Raw genomic sequence first — 20,479 nt, 5'->3', positions numbered from 1 at the left:
ATACGTCTATAGGACGTTTCCTGTCAGATGTCAAATAGACGTTTAAAAGATGTCTTTAAGATGTAATGATTTAGAATGCATGTTAAACTGACATCTTCTAAACGTCTATTTGACATCTGACAGGAAACGTCCTATGGACGTATTGCAGATGAGCAAACACTCTTAAAAATACGTCTTCCAGATGTAAATATCACATCAAATAGACTTGTGCTATCTGGGAACTATGAATTTTACAATAGTATCCCAGAAAGCACATGTCTATTTGATGTGATGTTTACATCTGGAAGACGTATTTTTAAGGGTGTTTGCTCATCTGCAATACGTCTATAGGACGTTTCCTGTCAGATGTCAAATAGACGTTTAGAAGATGTCTTTAAGATGTAATGATTTAGAATGCATGTTAAACTGACATCTTCTAAACGTCTATTTGACATCTGACAGGAAACGTCCTACGTATTGCAGATGAGCAAACACTCTTAACTCAGATAGCACAAGTCTATTTGATGTGATGTTTACATCTGGAAGACGTATTTTTAAGAGTGTTTGCTCATCTGCAATACGTCTATAGGACGTTTCCTGTCAGATATCAAATAGACGTTTAGAAGATGTCAGTTTAACATGCATTCTAAATCATTACATCTTAAAGACATCTTCTAAACGTCTATTTGACATCTGACAGGAAACGTCCTATGGACGTATTGCAGATGAGCAAACACTCTTAAAAATACGTCTTCCAGATGTAAATATCACATCAAATAGACTTGTGCTATCTGGGTCTGGGTCGTTGAGTGCGCTTAATCTGATGGAATGACACAATAAAAATGCGCTAATATGTGCACAGAACTAATCCCCGGACACTGAATGATATAATTTAAGATGTAGAATATAAAACGACCTAGCCTGGGAAAACCCAGACAACTTCCGGCAAATTTAGATTTGCTCTGAAAGTTAGTCTGGCAAAGAGCTCATTCAAGCCCATTTCCAATCCGCCGAAATCGAGGCACCAATCAGAAACGTTGGGGCGGGCTTTACACGATGACGACAGCGCTGGGATTTTGAAGCAGATTTTGTAGCCTACATTACAAAGATGGATGCCGCCGTCGAACATCACTCGTTCGAATCAGCTATCGCGTCTGTTTTAAACGATTTGAACGTTTCCTTTTAGTTAAAACCCGAGCAAAGAACAACACTCGGAGATGTTTCTCCGCCGCATACGTCATCTCCTTCATCGCTCTGATTGGGTTTAGGTCTATCCGCGACGTCCGTTGGTGACGCCCCTCTGGAAATGATTTGTCTATGACACTTTGCCAGACCCTAACTCAGTTACAACTGAGAATGGTCTGGTTTTAACCAGGCTAAAAACGAACAGTAGGGGAGCAAAAACACTAAAATAGGAAGAGCCAGAACAGTAAAATGTTTTTTATTAATTGAATTGATCACAGATTTAACTAGTTATTTACCTCTATAGTTCTGTTCTAGATCTAAACGAACACAGATTCAGTAAAAGAGTCATTAACAGCTCAGTGTGATTCAGTAACAGCAGTTTTCCTGTGGAATTATCACTGGCAAGTAGAAAAACAAGTAAAAATGCATAGCTTTTCATAAAATAAGAAGATATTTTATATCTTATAAAAAAAATAGAAACTTTTGTCATGCAGAGTTGTATTATAATATATATATATATATATATATATATATATATATTTTTTTTTTTTTTTTTTATAACGTAGGCTGCTGAAATTTCAAACACTAACAATGAAGAACCTGGCATCAGTTTTTTTTTTTTTTTACAATTGAGTGCAGAAAAGCGAGTTTAGGACTGAAAATGCCTGGTATTCTTGAGTTTGTGTTTATACTGTAACAGATGTAGACGACAGAAACACTTCGGCCCCGAGTTTGAGTCAATAACAAAATGAGCTGAGAATCATGTTGATTCATGATCATCCTCTGGACACTGAGCCGCTGAACTGATCAGATTCAATGAATCAGGAGCATCAGATCTGACCTTTATTTGGTCACCAGATTCAAGATCCTGTGAGAATTAGATTAATTTAAACATTAATATTCATAAATCTCTGCTTCCTCTGTACATTAAAACATCAACAGCCCTTATATGTGATTCAGTCTCAGTTTGATTCACTCACTTGTTTTCTGAATCATTGCGCTGACAGACAGACGGTGCTGCCTTTGGAAAACATCTGAACACAGAATGACACTTATTCATTTATTTCTATATTCATCTTAGTTGTGTTCATTATTGTGTTCGTTACTAGCACATATTTGAGTTTCAGTTTTCATGACTCTTTCTGACACAATTCAAGCTTCTGGACTCACCTGAAGATCCTTTTACACAGCATAAAACTGATGAAGATGAAGAAGATGACGATGAAGAGAGCAAACAGCCACCAAAACTGATCTATTCAAGTGATGAAATATCAAATCAGCTGATGTGTAAGAATGATAAATCAATATTAGACTTTGGATTTAAAGCTCTTGATGTTTTACCCGAGAGCTGGAGAGACGGAGTCACTTCATTCGAAACATCTTTGAAACACACAACGATCACAAATATCAGACAATATGACAGAAAATGTATCCGAAAAAATATCAGACACACATTTATCAGCTGAAACTCACCTGGAGTCGCTGCAGTTTCATTCATCACTGAAAAGCACATTCACAGTCATCAGAATTACAGAGTTAAAATAAAAGCTCTCTGAATTAAAATTAAAATTAGTCCATGATTTACTCTCAAGTCACCCTAGGTGTGTATGACTTTCTTCTTTCAGACGAATACAATCAGAGTTACATTAATAATCACCCTGACGCTTCAGAGCTTTATAATGGCAGTGAATTGCAACCATCAGATTGAAGCTTCTAAAGCGCAACTAATGCGAGTAATGCGACGTATACAGCTGATATTGATGCTACTCTATCACGCACTACACTACTTCTGACGTCATAAGTTGCGTAAGTTGTAAAGTGTTAAATATGACATTTCTTTTACACAAACTCATCACTTCAGAAGACCTTTATTAACCCCCGGAGCCGTGTGGAGCACTTTTATGATGGATAGATGCACTTTTATGATGGATAGATGCACTTTTATGATGGATAGATGCACTTTTTTGAGCTTCAAACTGTTGGTTGCATTATCCCATTATCAGCTTGGAAGGACATTTTTTTAATATAACTCTGATTGTATTCGTCTGAAAGAAGAATGTCATTTACAGTACATCATCATGGGCTATTTTTCATTTTGGAGTGAACTATCCTTAAACCTTGCTCTATGTTTTCAGCATAAGCAGGGTGTGTAAAGCTGGGTTCACACTGTGCGATTTTGGCCGTGATTTGGCCATCTGAGAAAAATTTAGCGAATCCTAAAATAATCCTCTGAACCTAGGCTAAAATCTGAAGTCTTCGAACCTTAGTTTGACATGTTCACGACAGCCCATTCATGACCGTTGCAATCAAAGTTTATCTCAGATGAAATTCTGTCAGTGTCAGAAGATTTGACTCACAGTCCTGCAGTGACTTCTCCTACGATGACCATCAAATTGTCTTCGTTTTTCAAGAATGAACACAAGAACTACAACTGACTTCTGGCCACAGCCTTATGCCGAGTTCACACTGCACAATTTTAGCCCCGATATTCACTCGCCAACAGATTTTCGCCAGCAAAATTGCAGACAAATGCCCGAAATCCTTGCTCGTTCACACGAGTGACAATCACACAGTGTGCATTATCAAGGACACGATCTGAGAGAATCAACAATGTGTTGCTGATGCCTGTGAGATATTTGGCATGCTAAATATCTGGAGCTGTCTGCGATTCAAAATCCTGCGGTGTGAATGTGTTCTGACTGAAAGCTACATCGGCGATGACCTACAGCCAATGAGAGAGCAAGATACAGGGCAGCAACATAACTTCGGGGAGGAGTTATAGACCAGAATATCACAAGCAAAGGCTCCTTCTCTGTCTATATGGACCCAAGAAATAGAGGAAAGTTTCTCTATCTCCTTTTTGTTGCAAATCAACGCACCGACAATTTGGATCGCAGGATATTTGTCGGCTACTTTTTTATATCAATTCCAGTCTTGCGCTAGAACTCCGATCTCACTTGTGATCTTGTGTTATCGCGTGTGTTTGGTTGTGAAATGTAGTTTGCAAACCAGACGGAGTTGTCAGCGTTTCTTCCTATTGTAAATCATTCAGTGTGTGACCTCAGCATTAGAGAATAAAATCTCTCTTATTACAAACCAGATTGACTTTATTTCTGTATTTCATACGCAGAAGTTTTTATTGATAATTAACAGAGTTTTAGATAAAATATTTATAAAATATTGGTCACCATTATGATGATCAGTGTTTCATTTAGTTGGATAGTTTGACTCCGAAAAATTTAAACAGAAAATTTGTTACAAAGAAAGCCAGAAACAAAAGATGATCAGGTGATAGGGTGTTCATCATCATAAAGTAGAATGATTCATAAATTTCACCACTAAAAAAACTATTTTCACCAATAATATTTTCTTACCGTAGATCAGACATTTTGATTTTATTTAAATCAATTGTGGGGGAAAAATGTAGACACACAGACATCTTTTAACACTGAGCCGATGTGTCCATATAAACACAGAGCGATTCAAATTTAACTTGAAGCACAGAAGATTCAGTTCAACACAGAGTTTGATCTGAATCTCTTAATATTCTCTGTTCATGCTTATAGTTGAAACGTTTCTCTCACCTCTGAACATGCTCACATGACTATAATGAAGCTGAAATAAAAGATTCATTAAATCATCATTTATAATGTAATCATCAGTTCTATGTGTTCTGAGAATATAAAAGTGTTGAGAGAAAATCTAAATCATTTTACCGATTTCGCAGAATCGCAGATGATCTCGTGATTCAGATTCACACAGCGAGACGTGACGAGACGATCCGATGAGACTGAAATAACAGGATCCATCAGTGTTTCAGGAGTTGATGGATCTGCGATCTTAAGTCCATACTGATCAAATCAAACAAGACAATCAAACTGTCAGTAACAGAAGATAACGAAACTGAGGTAACACTCACTAACAGATGTTTATTTGCAGAAATGTTATAGAAGTGAGTATCTGAAACTCTTAGCTGGGTAACAGTCCTTTGATTGATTTGTGCTGCTAAAATGATAACAATCGTTCTGTTGAAGCTGTTGAAAGACACAGTGTCTTGTATGGTGTTCAGTGTGTGTGTGTGACCAGTGGGATACGCATTGATTGCTAAATGAAGTTCAGTGTGTTTGTGACCAGTGGGATACGCATTGATTGCTAAATGAAACGCTCCAGTCAGAGAGAGGAGCAGGAGGGATTGCATTTGCTGCAATTCTTTTAGCCCTTTTTTGCAAATGTCTTAGTGAATGTTTTAGTCTGGTTTTAAATGTTACAGTAACGTAACGCATGTATCAATGAATGACACTTTTTTTGGCTGTCATGGTGTGTGCATGAATGCGTGTATGCCTGCTTTACGCTGCTTATTCCAATCACATATATATTGGGAACTTTGTGCACTTAAATTTGTTTATTTTTAGTGTTGACATTGAATGCATATGTTTTTTTCATATTGAATGCATATGGGATAATTTGATTGCCGTTTTGACAGTTTCTACCTGATGATTTTGGTCATATTTGCTCATTCTCTGTTGTATTTATTTACCCAGTTTTGATCCATTTTCCTGGGAAAATTATTTATTTTATTTTATCATCATTATTCTGTTTTGAGGAGATAATAACGGGCCTTAACAACCTTGATTGACATGGCAATAAACTTCTATCATTATTTAGGCAGTTAAAGTTTGAGAACCAGCACTGCTCACTGTGTGTGTGTGTGTGTGTGTGTGTGTGTGTGTGTGTGTGTGTGTGTGTGTGTGTGTGTGTGTGTGTGTGTGTGTGTGTGTGTGTGTGTGTGTGTGTGTGTGTGTGTGTGTTCATGTTTATATTACATTGTGAGTACCAAATGTCCCCACAAGTATAGTAAAACCTGAAATCACCTACATTGTGGGGACCAGCCAGCGGTCCCCATGAGGAAAACAGCGTATAAATCATACTAAGTAATGTTTTTCGAAAATGTAAAAATGCAGAAAGTTGTGTGTGATGGGTAGGTTTAGGGATAGGGGCAGTGTAAGGGGACAGACTATACAGTTTGTACAGTATAAAAACCTATATACGCCTATATACTGTATACGCCTATGGAGAGTCTCCGCAAAGATGTGTGCGCCTGTTTGAGAGTGTGTTGTGTGTGTGTGTGTGTGTGTGTGTGTGTGTGTGTGTGTGTGTGTGTGTGTGTGTGTGTGTGTGTGTGTGTGTGTGTGTGTGTGTGTGTGTGTGTGTGTGTGTGTGTGTGTACATGTGTGTGTGTACATGTGTGTGTGTGTGTGTGTGTGTGTGTGTGTGTGTGTGTGTGTGTGTGTGTGTGTGTGTGTGTGTGTGTCACCTCTGAGAACCAGCTCTGCTCACAGTCTGCATTGAGTGTGTAATTGACGGCATTAAAGGAAACCACATACAGAAAACCCAGAGAGGTATGAATGTCTCCACGTGTCACTGTGATGTTATTCATGATTAGGTGCTGAAAGAGAACAGGGAAACTTTGTGGTTTTAATCTGCAAAAACAACACACGTGTCAAGTTTCAAGTCTATAATTCGTTCACAGTATTAAAGAGGAAATAACAGAATCAGTGTTCAGACGCAGCTCATAAATGAGGCAATCCCAGTTCAGTTCAGCGTTGATTCAGTTCCACTCAGTTCAATAACTGTGTGAAGTTCATGCTGTATTAAACAAGGGTTACACTTTATCTCAATAGTCCACTTTAGACATTCTACTATAAGTAACTTTGCAGCTACATGTCAACTAACTCTCATTAGAGTATTAGTAGACTGTCTGCTTAATATCTGCTAACACTTTATTGTGTTGCTCCCCCAACTGCTCCCCACTGACTATAAGTAACTCTGCAACTACAAGTCAACTTATTCTCCTAACCCGAACCCTAATACCTAACCATAACCTAAGAGTCTACTGACAGTTTACCACAGTCTACTAAGACACCTAACCCCAGCTGCTCCCGACGAGCTGGATGACACCTTGCACGGCAGACACCACTGTCGGTGTATGAATCAGTCAGTGAATGGGTGAATGTGAGGCAAATTGTAAAGCGCTTTGGTGACCATTGGGTCTGTGAAAGCGCTATATAAAATGCAGTCCATTTACCAATGCAGTACATTTTACTAATACTCTAATGAGAGCTAGTTGACATGTAGTTGCAAAGTTACTTATAGTTAGTAGAATGTCTAAAGTGGACTATCGAAATAAAGTGGAACTGAAACGGATTTAAAAAACATTTGTGGATGTTATTGATCTGTGATAGAAAGCAGAACCTCATCTTCTGTAATTTCTTCATGTCTTTCAAATATCGACAGTTATTCAGGTCTGTTTCTTAGATAAAGCTTTCACATCGTTTCAGAACATTATGACATTTGACAGATAGCTTACACACACATTCAAAAACAGAAATTCTAGATTTGATCAGAGTTCAATAACAAGCATCAGTCAAAGACTCACCAATTTAATTCAGACACATTGTTTTTTCAAATATTTTACATTTTAAGCATTTCCCAATCATAAGAACTGTATTTCTCACCTGAAGCGGGTCCTTGGGTAAGATAGCCTGAAGATAAAACTCCTCCAGAACTTGTGCAGCTGTGTATTTGAAGCGCTTCACATGAGAGACTGTGGTGAAATAAGACAAAAGGAAGCGGCTGATGCATGTAGGTATAGACCACAGAGAAACTTTCCACAAGCACACCACTCATCTAACACCCAAACCAATGCATGTACACACACACAGTTATTATCATTACGGGACTCTCCATAGGCATAATGGTGTTTATACTGTACAAACTGTATATTCTCTCTTACACTAACCCGACCCCTAACCTGCCCATCATACACAACTTTTTTTTGCAGTTTTACATTCCCAAAAACATCATTCTGTATGATTTATAAGATTGTTTCCTCATGGAGACCTATAAAATGACCCCACAAGGTCAAAATTTACTGATATTACTATACTTGTGGGGACATTTGGTCCCTGTAACGTAGGGAATAACACACACACACACACACACACACACAATTGTGAGCTTCTTTAGACAAATGTATTTGCTAAACTTAAGTCAGGTATTAAGAAATATTAAGAAAACTATCTTTAAGTGTCTGAAAAAAACACACTAACTTTTAAATATATATCTTCATATTTTACTTCAACCACAAAAGATTAAATACTTTCAGCTGCATCAGGACAGATTCATGCCATTTCTCTCTTTTCATGGAAACACCATCATGGATACCATATGTCCATTCATGGACATAGCCTTTTCTGAAAAAATGACTAAATACCAACCCCTCTTTGCAAAGATTAGTGACCTAGGCTATGCATGTAAGCTTGTGGCATTGATATTTGGCAGCCTGGGACATCGGCTATTAGTGGACTAAGACTGGCAGGGCTACCAAAAGGAAAGTCTAAACAGCTGGCAAAATTTTGCTCTATATCTGCTGTGATAGGCAGCCTTGCTGTGTGGCGTAAGAGATGTTTTATGTACCCTTGAATGTCAAAGCTGTGTTATCTCTGAGAATATTTGAACCCTTTCTGTAAGAAATTTGATTGGCGGATTCAAATAAAGAAATCAAATGTGTGTGTGTGTGTTTGTGTGTGTGTGTGTGTGTGATTCAACTCTGAGAACCAGCTCTGCTCGCAGTCAGTGTGTGTGTGTGTGTGTGTGTGTGTGTGTGTGTGTGTGTGTGTGTGTGTGTGTGTGTGTGTGTGTGTGTGTGTGTGCACTCATGTTTATATTACATTGTGAGGACCCCACAAGGATAGTAAAATGTGAAATCACCTACATTGTGAGGACTAGCCAATGGATTAGGGTTAGTCCCCACAAAGATAGTGGACCAGACATGTGTGTGTTTGTGTGTGTGTGTGTGTGTGTGTGTGTGTGTGTATGTGTGTGTGTGTGTGTGTGTGTGTGTGTGTGTGTGTGTGTGTGTCACCTCTGAGAACCAGCCCTGCTCACAGTCTGCATTGAGTGTGTAATTGACGACAGCAAAGGAAACCACATACAGAAAACCAGGAGAGGTTTAAAATGAGACAAAAGGAAGCGGCTGATGCATGTACGTATAGACCACAGAGAAACTTTCCACAAGCACACCACTCATCTAACACCCAATCCAATGCATGTACACACACACAGTTATTATCATTACGGGACTCTCATAGGCATAATGGTGTTTATACTGTACAAACTGTATATTCTCTCTTACACTAACCCGACCCCTAAACCTGCCCATCATACACAACTTTTTTGCAGTTTTACATTCTCAAAAACATCATTCTGTATGATTTATAAGATTGTTTCCTCATGGAGACCAAAAAATGACCCCACAAGGTCAAAATTTACTGATATTACTATACTTGTGGGGACATTTGGTCCCTGTAACGTAGGGAATAACACACACACACACACAATTGTGAGCTTCTTTAGACAAATGCATTTGCTAAACTTAAGTCAGGTATTAAGAAATATTAAGAAAACTATCTTTAAGTGTCTGAAAAAAACACACTAGCTTTTAAATATATATCTTCATATTTTACTTCAACCACAAAAGATTAAATACTTTCAGCTGCATCAGGACAGATTCATGCCATTTCTCTCTTTTCATGGAAACACCATCATAAACCTTCTTTAAAGTTCAATTTACTGTAGTTGTTAAAAAGGCCCATTGTAAATGTAAATGTGTGTCTGCGTTGATTAGTGTAGATATAGAAAATAGTGAGTGTAGCAAACGGACTCGATGTTTTATTCACATTTGATGTGTGCGTCTATTATATGAACCAACCAAGTTGATTTCTCATGTTAAGGAAGTGAATTTATTATGTTTGGTTGATATTCATTATTTAAGGATGATTTACATAGAAGTAGGGATTGATTTGTGTTCATGTATTCACATGATGTTGCTTTATGTTCATGTTTCTGCTAAATCTCAATGTTTGCGTCTGTTTAGTTATTGAATTGTGTTTCTGTTATGTTATATTGGTTAGTTATATAGAGTTCAGAGTGACTTCAACAGCAAGAGCAGCAAGCTATATTTATTTATTTCTGTTATGTACGGCGGGGGTTACGGCCATGCCGTACTTAAAGTCTCAGAAGGAGTAAGAACCCACCAGACTTCTTGAAGTGAAACGCCTCAGTAGTTAAAAAACAACAAAAAACCTTGACTCATGTGCGTCTCTCAAAGGTTTCACATCAATGTATTGTGGTTTTTCTGGGTGGAGGAAATCTAAATCATGAATTCATATCTGACTCACATTCTCTTGTGGTAAAAAAGGACACGTTTCATAACCTGAACGAATGCTCTTACAAATAGCGGTTGAATGGTCGGGTGTGTTCACTCAATTCACTCTTCAGAATCATCATGAAAACACAATATTCAATTCAACAGATGTGTGTGTCTACTTTTATGAAAGTGTAATAATGTCTATATTCTAATAGAAATGAATGTATTTGAAGTGTATCAGAAATTAAACTCAGTCATCATTTACTCTCCTTCATGTCACTCCAAACCTATATGACTTTACGTTCATGGACCAAAATCACTGAGGTTTTGTGTTTGACAGAGGAAAGAAAGTCGTGTATGAGGCGATATATAAAGAGAGTTGAAGTGTCTCTCTCACCTATGAATATGATATCACCTCACGTATAATCTGAAATGAAGGAAGCATCAGAGTAGCATTTATAGTGTTCATGAAGGATTCATTACTGTATGAGTGTAGGATTTGGGGTCGAACCAAACACAAATGAATATTCCAGGTGATTCGTTCAAGCATAATTTCACTCAAAACTCAACATCTCAGACCCCAAATCACCAATCCAGAACCATAAAGTCCAGGCTCCAGCCAGTACGCTAACCAACGAAAACCCCCAGTAAGAACTTTATGGCCATGCAAGCTTCAAAGAGATGAGCCCAACTAAAGGAAGAACGTTGTCAAAGTTAGATAGCGTGGAAAAGACTGGTTGGTTAAGAGATTGCACAGGATGGGACCCACCAAGATAACGGCAGAGGTTGTTTGAACCCACAACAGATATAAAACAGACCCCCATCTTCTTGAGGACCTCTGAATGACCCCAGGGTTGAAATATCATAAAACCACAGAGACTGAGACTTCACATATCAAAATACATAAAATCATCCCAAAACAATTCTTGACGAACTTATAATCAAACATCGTTCAACTACATCATTTTATATTGTGTCTACAACCTATATTATGTGTCTATTATGCTTAGATCACGTATAAGTCATGTAATTGTTATAACTATTAGATGTTTGAATGAAAGTGTGTCTTGTTTCCTATCAGTGCGATCGTATGTTCACAATTATGAAGATGGCTTGATTGAAATCTTTGTAAAATGTTTTGTATTCTTATAATAGGAATCATGTCTAAACTGATTCAAGGAACTTTGCTGCAGTACCATGGGTGAGCAGGCGCAATGATATTACGCAGCGCCTGAAAATAGTCCCCGGCTATATAACTTCCAACGTGACCGGCACTAAGCCCTCGTTTACACTGCAGGTCTTGATGCCCAATTCTGATTTGTTGCCTATATTCGATTTTTTTGACCGTCCGTTTACACGTTCTTTAAATTGTGACCCATATCCGAGTCATGTGTTTACACTTGACATAGATCTGAAACATTGTGCATGCTTAGAGGGGTCTTCTTGCACAGATGGACGAACGCGCAGCGAGATCTCAGGACTGGTGGGAAAATACAACACGATCTCATGAAAGTGAGTGTCTATAGCACGAATTTTATTTCTCGTGCCATTTATACACCAAAAATAGTTTTTGCTTGCATATGATACGCACTGTAAGCGTGCATATTAAACGCCATAAAGTGCGTATCATGCACGCAAAAACTATTTTTGGCATAAATGGCACGTGAAAAAAGATTTGTGCAATAAACGCACTTTCATGAGATCGTGGCGGGCTTTAATGAGGAGCAGTGGGTCCGAAAAACGCCTCAGAAAATCCGATCTGCCTGTTTACATGACAGTCGCATTGGCACATATCTGATTTATATCTGATTTATTTCCACATATGAACGAGGCCTGAAACCGATCTCGAAATATCCGAATGCTTGCCTGTTTACACTCTCATAGAACACATCCGATCTGTGTCGCATATGAGTAAAAAATCGAAATTGGGTCACATTTCACTGACAGTGTAAACGAGGCCTAAGTTTCAGGCGTTGCGTTTATCATTGCGCCTGATGCACACATCGTACTGCAGCAAAGTTCCTTGATTATTACGCAGGAATGAGAGTATAGTTCCTAGCCATATTGTCCTAGAAAATCGCAACTTTTTTTTTTCCCGTCGGTCTTAGTACACGATGTAACTACAGAAGAGGCAAGTTTTAAATAAGAAAATATTGAAACTCTTTGGTCATTTTTTTGAGAGAGATGCTAACGGTCTAATCAGATTCAATGATCTATGCTAAGCTATGCTAAAAGTGCTACCGCCAGACCCGGAGATCGGCTGAATGGATTCAAAAACGGTAAAACTCAACTGTTTAACTCTAGGGGTGTTGGAAAATGAGCCTATTTCCAAAAAAAAAGTGGAGTGTTCCTTTAAGTTTTGCTGCAAAGTTTCGGTAAAACGATTCGACTGCAAAACCTGGTTCCAACTTCAAAGACTTTCCCTCCATCCGCCAACACAGCACGTGATTGGCCGCCCAAGACATCAATCCAGACACGAGGAGACCACCGGCCAAACAACCCGGGAAACCCCCTTTTACACTGACTCTTAACTGAACTGGTGCTTTGATATAAATTGAATAATCCGCCTAAGAAACGACAGAAGGGTTACATTAAAGATTGATGGTTCGTTCAGGTCATGTCTTATAAGTACTAGGGATGCCACAATTCTCAATATAATATTGAACCGTTCGGTACGACATCCACGGTTCAATACGCGCTTGTGAATTGCGGTTTTACATTTAAATCATTTATGTGTGTTTTATTTCTTTATGATGGCCTGCAGCTCTAATGATTCCCATTCAAATCAAAAGAACATGATCATTTCTGTGCTTAAATATGAAAACGTATAAATGTTGAGAGAGATTGAGTTGACTGACTCCTTTAGAATGACACTGAATCTCATGATGAAGTTCATTCACGCATTGAGAAGTGACAAGAAGATCAAGAGACTGAAGTTACAGGATCCATCAGTCTGGGTGGATTCGATGGATCTGCTGACAGTCACCCATCCTGATCAAATCAAACATACAGAAATTTTTCTGAGTGAATAATTTTGTAGAGTGTCACCTCTGAATACCAGCTCTGCTCACAGTTCAGATTCAGTAAATCTGCATGAAACCCCCCATCAGTCTCTTCACATGTCACAGTGATGTACAGTATTACTATTGCATGACACGGGTTTTATTGGAATAAGCATTTAAACAATACTGGAAAGATCATTAACACAGAGAAAATGTTAAAGGGGTGGTTGATTATGATTTCACTTTTCTAACTTTAGTTAGTGTGTAATGTTGCTGTTTGAGCATAAACAACATCTGCAAAGTTACAACGCTCAAAGTTCAAAGCAAAGGGAGATCTTTGCTTTTAAAGAACTTGCTTTTTAAGGACTACAACAAACAGTTCCATCTAACATTTTGAACTATAAACTCTTATCCATGCCGTATTTACACTGATTATTATAAACTTAAACATTCTTCAATTACACTGACTTAAATTAAAAACTCTTAGCTTTTAATTAAAAACTCTTAGCTCATTGCTATTTTTGCACTTTGGCATATTTGCACCACTGCCTTAATAGGTACATGTGTGAACATTTTTGTGTTCTTATATCATGTACCCTATATGTTGTATGTTATATGAATGCACCTTCCTGCCAGTAAATTCCTTGTCTGTACAAACATTCAGGGCGAATAAACCCCCTTTCTGATTCTGATTCAGCACGAGCTTCCTCCCGGATTAGTGACATCACAGACCCTAAAATTTACATAAACCCCGCCCCTGGAACACAATTTATAGATTATCAAGACCGCATATGCTAATCAATGACTAGAAGATAACTACACAGCAGCTTCATAAATTCATCAACTAACCATTTAGAAATGTTGTCTACATGTTGTCACTTCTTGAATCCCTCCATCTTTCTGACTCCGATTTGAACATAAAAAGGCTGATTTTATTTTTACATTTTCAGTGGATGTCTGAGTTGTTGAAGCTCCGCCCCTGTGCCGAGAGCAGCAGCTCATTTGCATTTAAAGGGACAGACACAAAAGCTGTGCGTTTTTGCTCACGTCAAAAAGTGACAATTTTAACATGCTATATAACTATATATGGGGTATTTTGAGCTAAAACTTCACATACACACATCTGGGGACATCAAAGACTTATTTGAAATATTGTGAAAAGGGCATTATACCACCCCTTTAAAGCTACACTGTGTGATTTTTACCGCCATCTAGCGGTGAAAAGGTATATGACCATCCAGTGAAAATTAGTTTCTGTTCCTCTCAATTCCGATTTCGTTTTAACTCCTACGGTGGCCAATGTAGTCCAAGATTAACATGGCTTTCAGTTCGACCTCGTCCATGAGTGTTCCTTCAAGTGATGAGGTTATTTTAGAAAACTATTATAATTTGCAGTAATTTAATTTGTCAGGTAACATATAGGTTATTTATGTGACATTCGACACGGTGCCATCGAGTGTTAAAACGCGAAAGGCGAAGCTTGAATTAACGGGTATGTCCCTCTTTGGCTAATGTACTTTCAAGATGGAGGGGCAACATGGCGACCGACATTAGAACCCCTTACCCGTATGTATTTTCAATGGCATATTATACACTCACGAGAATACTTTATTACTTGAACGAAGTAAATATACATTAATGAGCACATATATTTTTGAAAGAACTAAGTGTTTTTAGCTAAGAATAAACTAAAAAAGTTACACAGTGTAGCTTTAAGAGGACCGTCTTCTATAATTTATCATCCGCTGATATAATTATACATTTCTCAAAGAGGATCTATGGGGGTATGTATATTTATATGCCTTTCAAAGAATATTGTTTATTTAAGTGGATTCCCTTCACTACATCAAATGTTGCAGAGACTATGCATAGAATTATGTTAAATATGGCGTATGCAAATACCTGGATTTTTAATAGGTCTATGCAGGTATAACAACCCAAAGGTAACAGGCCTTTTATTGAAATAATGAGAAGTATCAGCTGACTCCATTTTAAACATTGAGATTATATTTTCACAGTTTACAAGAGACATTGTTTACAAAAGGAAAATTTCCAAGACATTCCAATTTTTTTGACATTAAAAAAAGACAGAAAGACTAAAGTTTGACAATAAGGTTTGACAGTATGATCTGAAGCAGACTCTGTTTCATTTTTTTAACTTTTTTAGATTATTTTTTATAAAGGTATCATATTCATATCTCTTTTAATTCCTTTTATAACTGTTTTAATTTTCCTTGCTTTTACTTTGTGATTATTTAAATTCCTTTCTTTGTAAAGCACTTTTTCTCCCACGAAATGAGCTTTAATAGTCCATTTACAGGAGATTTGAAGACATCAGCATAATAAACGAGGTGAAAACAGGAACTATTGTCATGAAATAAAGAGTGTTTATTTAAGTAGGAGACAACAAAACTTGTTCTCAACTTTTTTGCAGCGTACTGGACTATAAGGATATAATCTGTTAAATATATTAATTCTTCTAATGAACTGAGGAGGTCAGCAATACGCCATTGTAGCGTCTAGTCTCAGTCTGCCGCAAATATCAACAGAAGAAGAAGAAGCAGAAATTGAGGACAGCAGTTCACGGTATTTCACATATTTACACAACCATCACACACACTTTATACAGTTGGATTAAGCGACAGACTCATTTCTGTATTGTTTTCACCGATCACAGCGATACTTGTGTGTCTTTTCGGGCGTCTTCCTCCTGAAATACACATTTGGTGCAGCAGCAGCGAGCATGAGGAGAATATGTTGAGTTCATTCAGACCCGAGAGATTTTGTGTTCGTTTGTGTGATTGTCTCGATGTTTGGAGTGAGAACTGTTACTGAATGTTGAAGTCAAAAGTTAAAGTTTGAGATCTGTGAGGGAAATTGATGCTCCTGCCGATCTTTAACAAATCAAATAACACATTTGACATTATAATCAGAACTTATGACGGTTATACTTTTTAAGATTATTGTCAGTTGTGATCTGGTCAAGAGCACAACTAAAGCAAACGCTCACCACCATCATGGTGACTTTAAAATACAACTATTGATTTCATTCAAATGGAAATTTAAAAAAGTAAATCTGGTTAGTTTTAAGTGAAGCTGGTTATAAGTCTACGGCCATGCATTTCACCTTTTTGTTTGGTTTATTCCAACCAAAATTCAACGACTGCCCAACGTTGGAGCCTGACGTAAAACAAACATTGGATTTAGACGTCAACCCGACTTTCATTTTCAACCAAAATCCAACGTCTGGCCGACGTTGTAGTCTATATCCTGTGCCTGCTGGGATGAGACCAGATGTACCATTCACACTTGCTGACATGAACATGGTATTTTACATTGAACATGTCATGATTTTGTTTTGTTGCATTATGCGTTCCTATGCATTTCCCTACGACTTTAAGTTCATATGTACTCCATCGTGTATCGGACATTTAAGATGCTTTTCAGGTGTCTCACACAAAGCAGTGTGGAGCCAAGGAGAACCCCTTCACCCACTGAGGTCTGTCCAGACAACCGCACCGCTGGAGGTGACAGGATTGGTCAAGAAGGGACAGATTATCGTCAAGGGGAAGGTGCCAGAGAAGCAGAAGTTCCTCCATGAAGGAATGACACGTCAACTGAACAAGTCACAAAGGTCCAGATTGACTCTATGAACTTTGCTCACATCACAGGATCACAGGAAGAAAACCTGAACGCACTCATCAACCTGCTGGACTCAAGCTACATACCCCTGATGAGACCAGGTGTTCTGCAGGTGAACACAGCCCTCTGGAAGCTTCTACAGATGCTGACATTGCAAAGACAATTTTTTAGTTACATCTCAAGGATTACAACAAACGTCTTACTGTGACCCCGTAAGTGTTCATCCGAATGTGACCCACGGGATCAAGGAGGGAATCCGTAAGACTGGAAAAAATGGTTGAAGAGATAGACCTGACCCCTGGTCTATGAAACAAAGGATCTTGAACATTTGACTCCCCCCCCCATCTAAAACTCACTCAAGAATATATATGGTTAAATGAGAATGATTCTCATTGAGTATTATGTTTAGTATCATTTTAAATGTCGCTGGGTGACTGGTACAAACGTCTCATTTCCAAATAAGTAAAACAAAAGGAAATAAGGTTTTTGGAAGTTTAGAGAAACTGACAAAGATAGGCAAATGGTCTCCTAACCACATAAAAAAGGTGTAACCTGAATGCAAATTACCATTGTTAGCATGTTTCCATGTGAAGAGACTTTGGCTATTTAATGGAACGCAGCAAGAGGCTCTGTGCTCTTTCAGTCCTCAGATCAGCCCGTGAGGCTGAGAGTCGCCGAGACTCTACGCTCATTTATTTCTTGAAATGTCGGGTTTGCACATCTTCTCTTTTTTCAAGAGCATTTGATGTTTTGTATTGATGATCTTTAAACTGATTATGAAATTGGCATAATACATCTACCTGACATAATAAATTGTAAACATTTGTTTTTATTCTAACGGACTTTATTATTTTCATTAAAGAGTTAAAAAGAATTGTCAAACATTAGCTCACATTTAATGATGCACAGATATCATTAAAAACCTTTTTTCATTTTATGGAGTCAGATGGAATAACGAGTTAATACATATGAGAAAATGTATTGCATTTAATCAAAATCCCTTTGCCATGAGAAAAGACGGAACACGCGTGAGACCTTCACCGCTAATCGAATACCGCCATTGGATCGGCCTTACATATGATTCTGGATATCAAGGGTAAAACTTTTAAAAATGTAGACAGACAGCAATCTCATTCAGTGTCAGTCAAATATGGGTGAAATATAATTTATTAAACATTTAAAATCTCTAATGAGAAATTAACAACATGGAAAGTTTAAAAAGCAATCATAATAAGCTATTTTATGACTTTCAGAACTAAAAATGATTCCTAATTCGATCACGGCATCAGCCAATGAGCAGCGACATCAGCCAACATCCACCAATCAGCTGTCGCGGTGCTGCTTCCGGCGGCAATTTTTGAAACGAACGAGAGCAAATGCGGAAGTCCAAGGAAATGAAGCAGCTGATCTTGCAAAAATAAAAAAATTCATGTAAAATAAGGCATAGGCAAAATGCAGGATGTCCGAAGATCAGGACTGTGTTTCTGCCTGTAACTTCATAAAATCATATATTTTAAACAATCAAATGCTTTGAAATAGTCAAAAAAGGGGCTAAATATATAGGCTATTATCATGACTGCATCAATATGCTAATATAATACTGATTATATACAGGTGAAACTCGAAAGAATATCGTGCAAAAGTTCATGTTTTCCAGTAATTCAAATTATAAGGGGAAACTAATATATTTAGTATATACAACTATATACATATGCATGATTATACTTTCAGAGGGCCGACATTTCTGTATTTAAAATCCTTTTTTTTATTGATTTCATGTAATATTGAAATTTTCTGAGATTTGAATTTAGGGTTTTCATAAGCTGTAAACCATAATCATCAAAATTATAACTTTTGCACAATATTCAAATTTTTCGAGTTTCACCTGTGTATATATATATATATATATTCTTGTAGGAACAGACACAACACACACAGTAGCTGTGTCCCAATGTGAAGGCCACATCATGGAGCTTTCGTGGGATTTGCTAATTGCGCAACCATTTGGGAACCCTTATACTCTTGGAATGCAAGGCCTTAAATAGCTCTCTTTATAATTATGTGCACACATTTTTTTTTTTTAAAGTGACAAAGCTAAAAAGAAAAAGCCTATGGCTACACCCGCTTTTTCATATTTTTTTGTATATAGCTTGACTATATCTGAATTGTAAACTTTTTAAAATGCTTCATTGAGCATGTTTGTGTTTTTTGTAGTAGAAAAGCTATAATTTTTCTATTCGGATTTTGTGTTTTTTGTGTGATTTTGGGTCCAGTATGTTGATACAGTACATCAAAGTGAAAATCTAATTGTCTGGTCATATAGGTGATGTTGTGCTGAAAAACATTATACCAAACATTGGTATGGTAAACATTTGTTTATGTCGCAAAATAAAAAAAGTACTCAAAAACCGCCAAAAAACCTCAAGACTCCGAAGGGTTAAAGTGTAATCTGGCAATTCAGGACGCAGCAAACCAGCACTGGCCATGGTCTTGGGTAAGCCGAAAATACATGACCCAGGGCTGAAACATCCTCACCATGTCCTCCAGTAAAATATAAAATGACATACAAATGACAATAGCCAATTCTGGCTCCATAGCTGTTTACTCAATTATATCAAATGAATGATCAGGATGGCAGCTGTACTCTCGCACCGCTGCCAGGAGCGCTGATCGGGTCAAAATCATGTCTGATTGACTCAATGTCTCCCGATATATTGCGCATCCATCTTACTCGCGCAGTTCACTTTTCATAATCAGCATAGATGGAAAAAAATAACATTATAATATTTTAACAAATATGAAACTAAATGCGCTTATTTAATGGCTACAACACGTAGGCTTTAGTAGGCCTACAGACTATTTGTATATTGCTGCACATTCATTTAACTCTGAATTTTGCACACATAAGTTGAAAGGCATTTGTTTACGTGCATAGTAAAACATATCTGCAACATTTATCAAGTTCACAGATCATTGTGCGTGCATTTATTAATCATTATGATACTAAAATCATAATAAAGTAGGCTATACTATGTACAAAAAATCAGATGAGCCCAGAATATGAACGCAACGTGTTTACTTACACATTAAGCATTTTCCTCCCATAGAAAACCATTATAAGAAGAACGCTTAATTTGGCTTAATGCAGATTAGAATGTCCCCTTATTATGTTGAAATAACAAGATAAGTTTTCTTTTTTTTTTCTTCACCATGCGGTTCAGGACTTCCATAGAATACAGCCTGAATATAATTACTTCCAGAAATTATTTTTGGGGGTGCTAACGGGGTGCTTTGGTCTTTCTTGGGGGCTTTCTTTCTAGCCCCTCCCTAGCGCCGCCCATGCATATGCCTATCCATTAACCGGCATTTCTTCATAAATATTAAAAATTTTGATAAATGCATTATGCATTTATGGCATTATATATGGCATTATGCATACTAGTAGAACTTTATGTAGGCCTAC

The 20,479-nt window shown here is 37.5% G+C and overlaps 1 protein-coding gene and 1 long non-coding RNA gene across 2 annotated transcripts in view; one reads left to right on the top strand and one right to left on the bottom strand.

Annotated features, from left to right (window-relative positions):
* Positions 1-1,703: 1,703 nt before the first annotated feature.
* LOC143714479 (uncharacterized) overlaps positions 1,704-20,479 on the bottom strand; it is a 43,587-nt gene continuing 24,811 nt past the window's right edge. Inside the window, exons 2-10 of the mRNA XM_077205704.1 lie at positions 7,680-7,768; positions 6,479-6,610; positions 4,881-5,015; positions 4,749-4,779; positions 2,638-2,664; positions 2,506-2,544; positions 2,335-2,416; positions 2,145-2,198; positions 1,704-2,032 (exon numbers count right to left, since the gene is read on the bottom strand). Of these exons, the coding sequence (XP_077061819.1) occupies positions 2,008-2,032; positions 2,145-2,198; positions 2,335-2,416; positions 2,506-2,544; positions 2,638-2,664; positions 4,749-4,779; positions 4,881-5,015; positions 6,479-6,610; positions 7,680-7,768 (614 nt within the window). The 3' untranslated portion in view covers positions 1,704-2,007. The remainder of the gene's footprint in view (positions 2,033-2,144; positions 2,199-2,334; positions 2,417-2,505; positions 2,545-2,637; positions 2,665-4,748; positions 4,780-4,880; positions 5,016-6,478; positions 6,611-7,679; positions 7,769-20,479) is intronic.
* Positions 16,665-17,851, top strand: LOC143714500 (uncharacterized). Its single transcript, XR_013195510.1, has 2 exons — positions 16,665-17,603; positions 17,641-17,851. It is a non-coding gene; the product is annotated as an uncharacterized LOC143714500 (long non-coding RNA).

Source organism: Siphateles boraxobius, unplaced genomic scaffold (genome assembly GCF_051911475.1).
Source record: "Siphateles boraxobius isolate OS27281-9 unplaced genomic scaffold, OSU_SipBor_1 54, whole genome shotgun sequence".
NCBI classification, from domain to species: Eukaryota; Metazoa; Chordata; class Actinopteri; order Cypriniformes; family Leuciscidae; genus Siphateles; species Siphateles boraxobius.
This window is presented reverse-complemented; position numbering and strand designations above follow the sequence as displayed.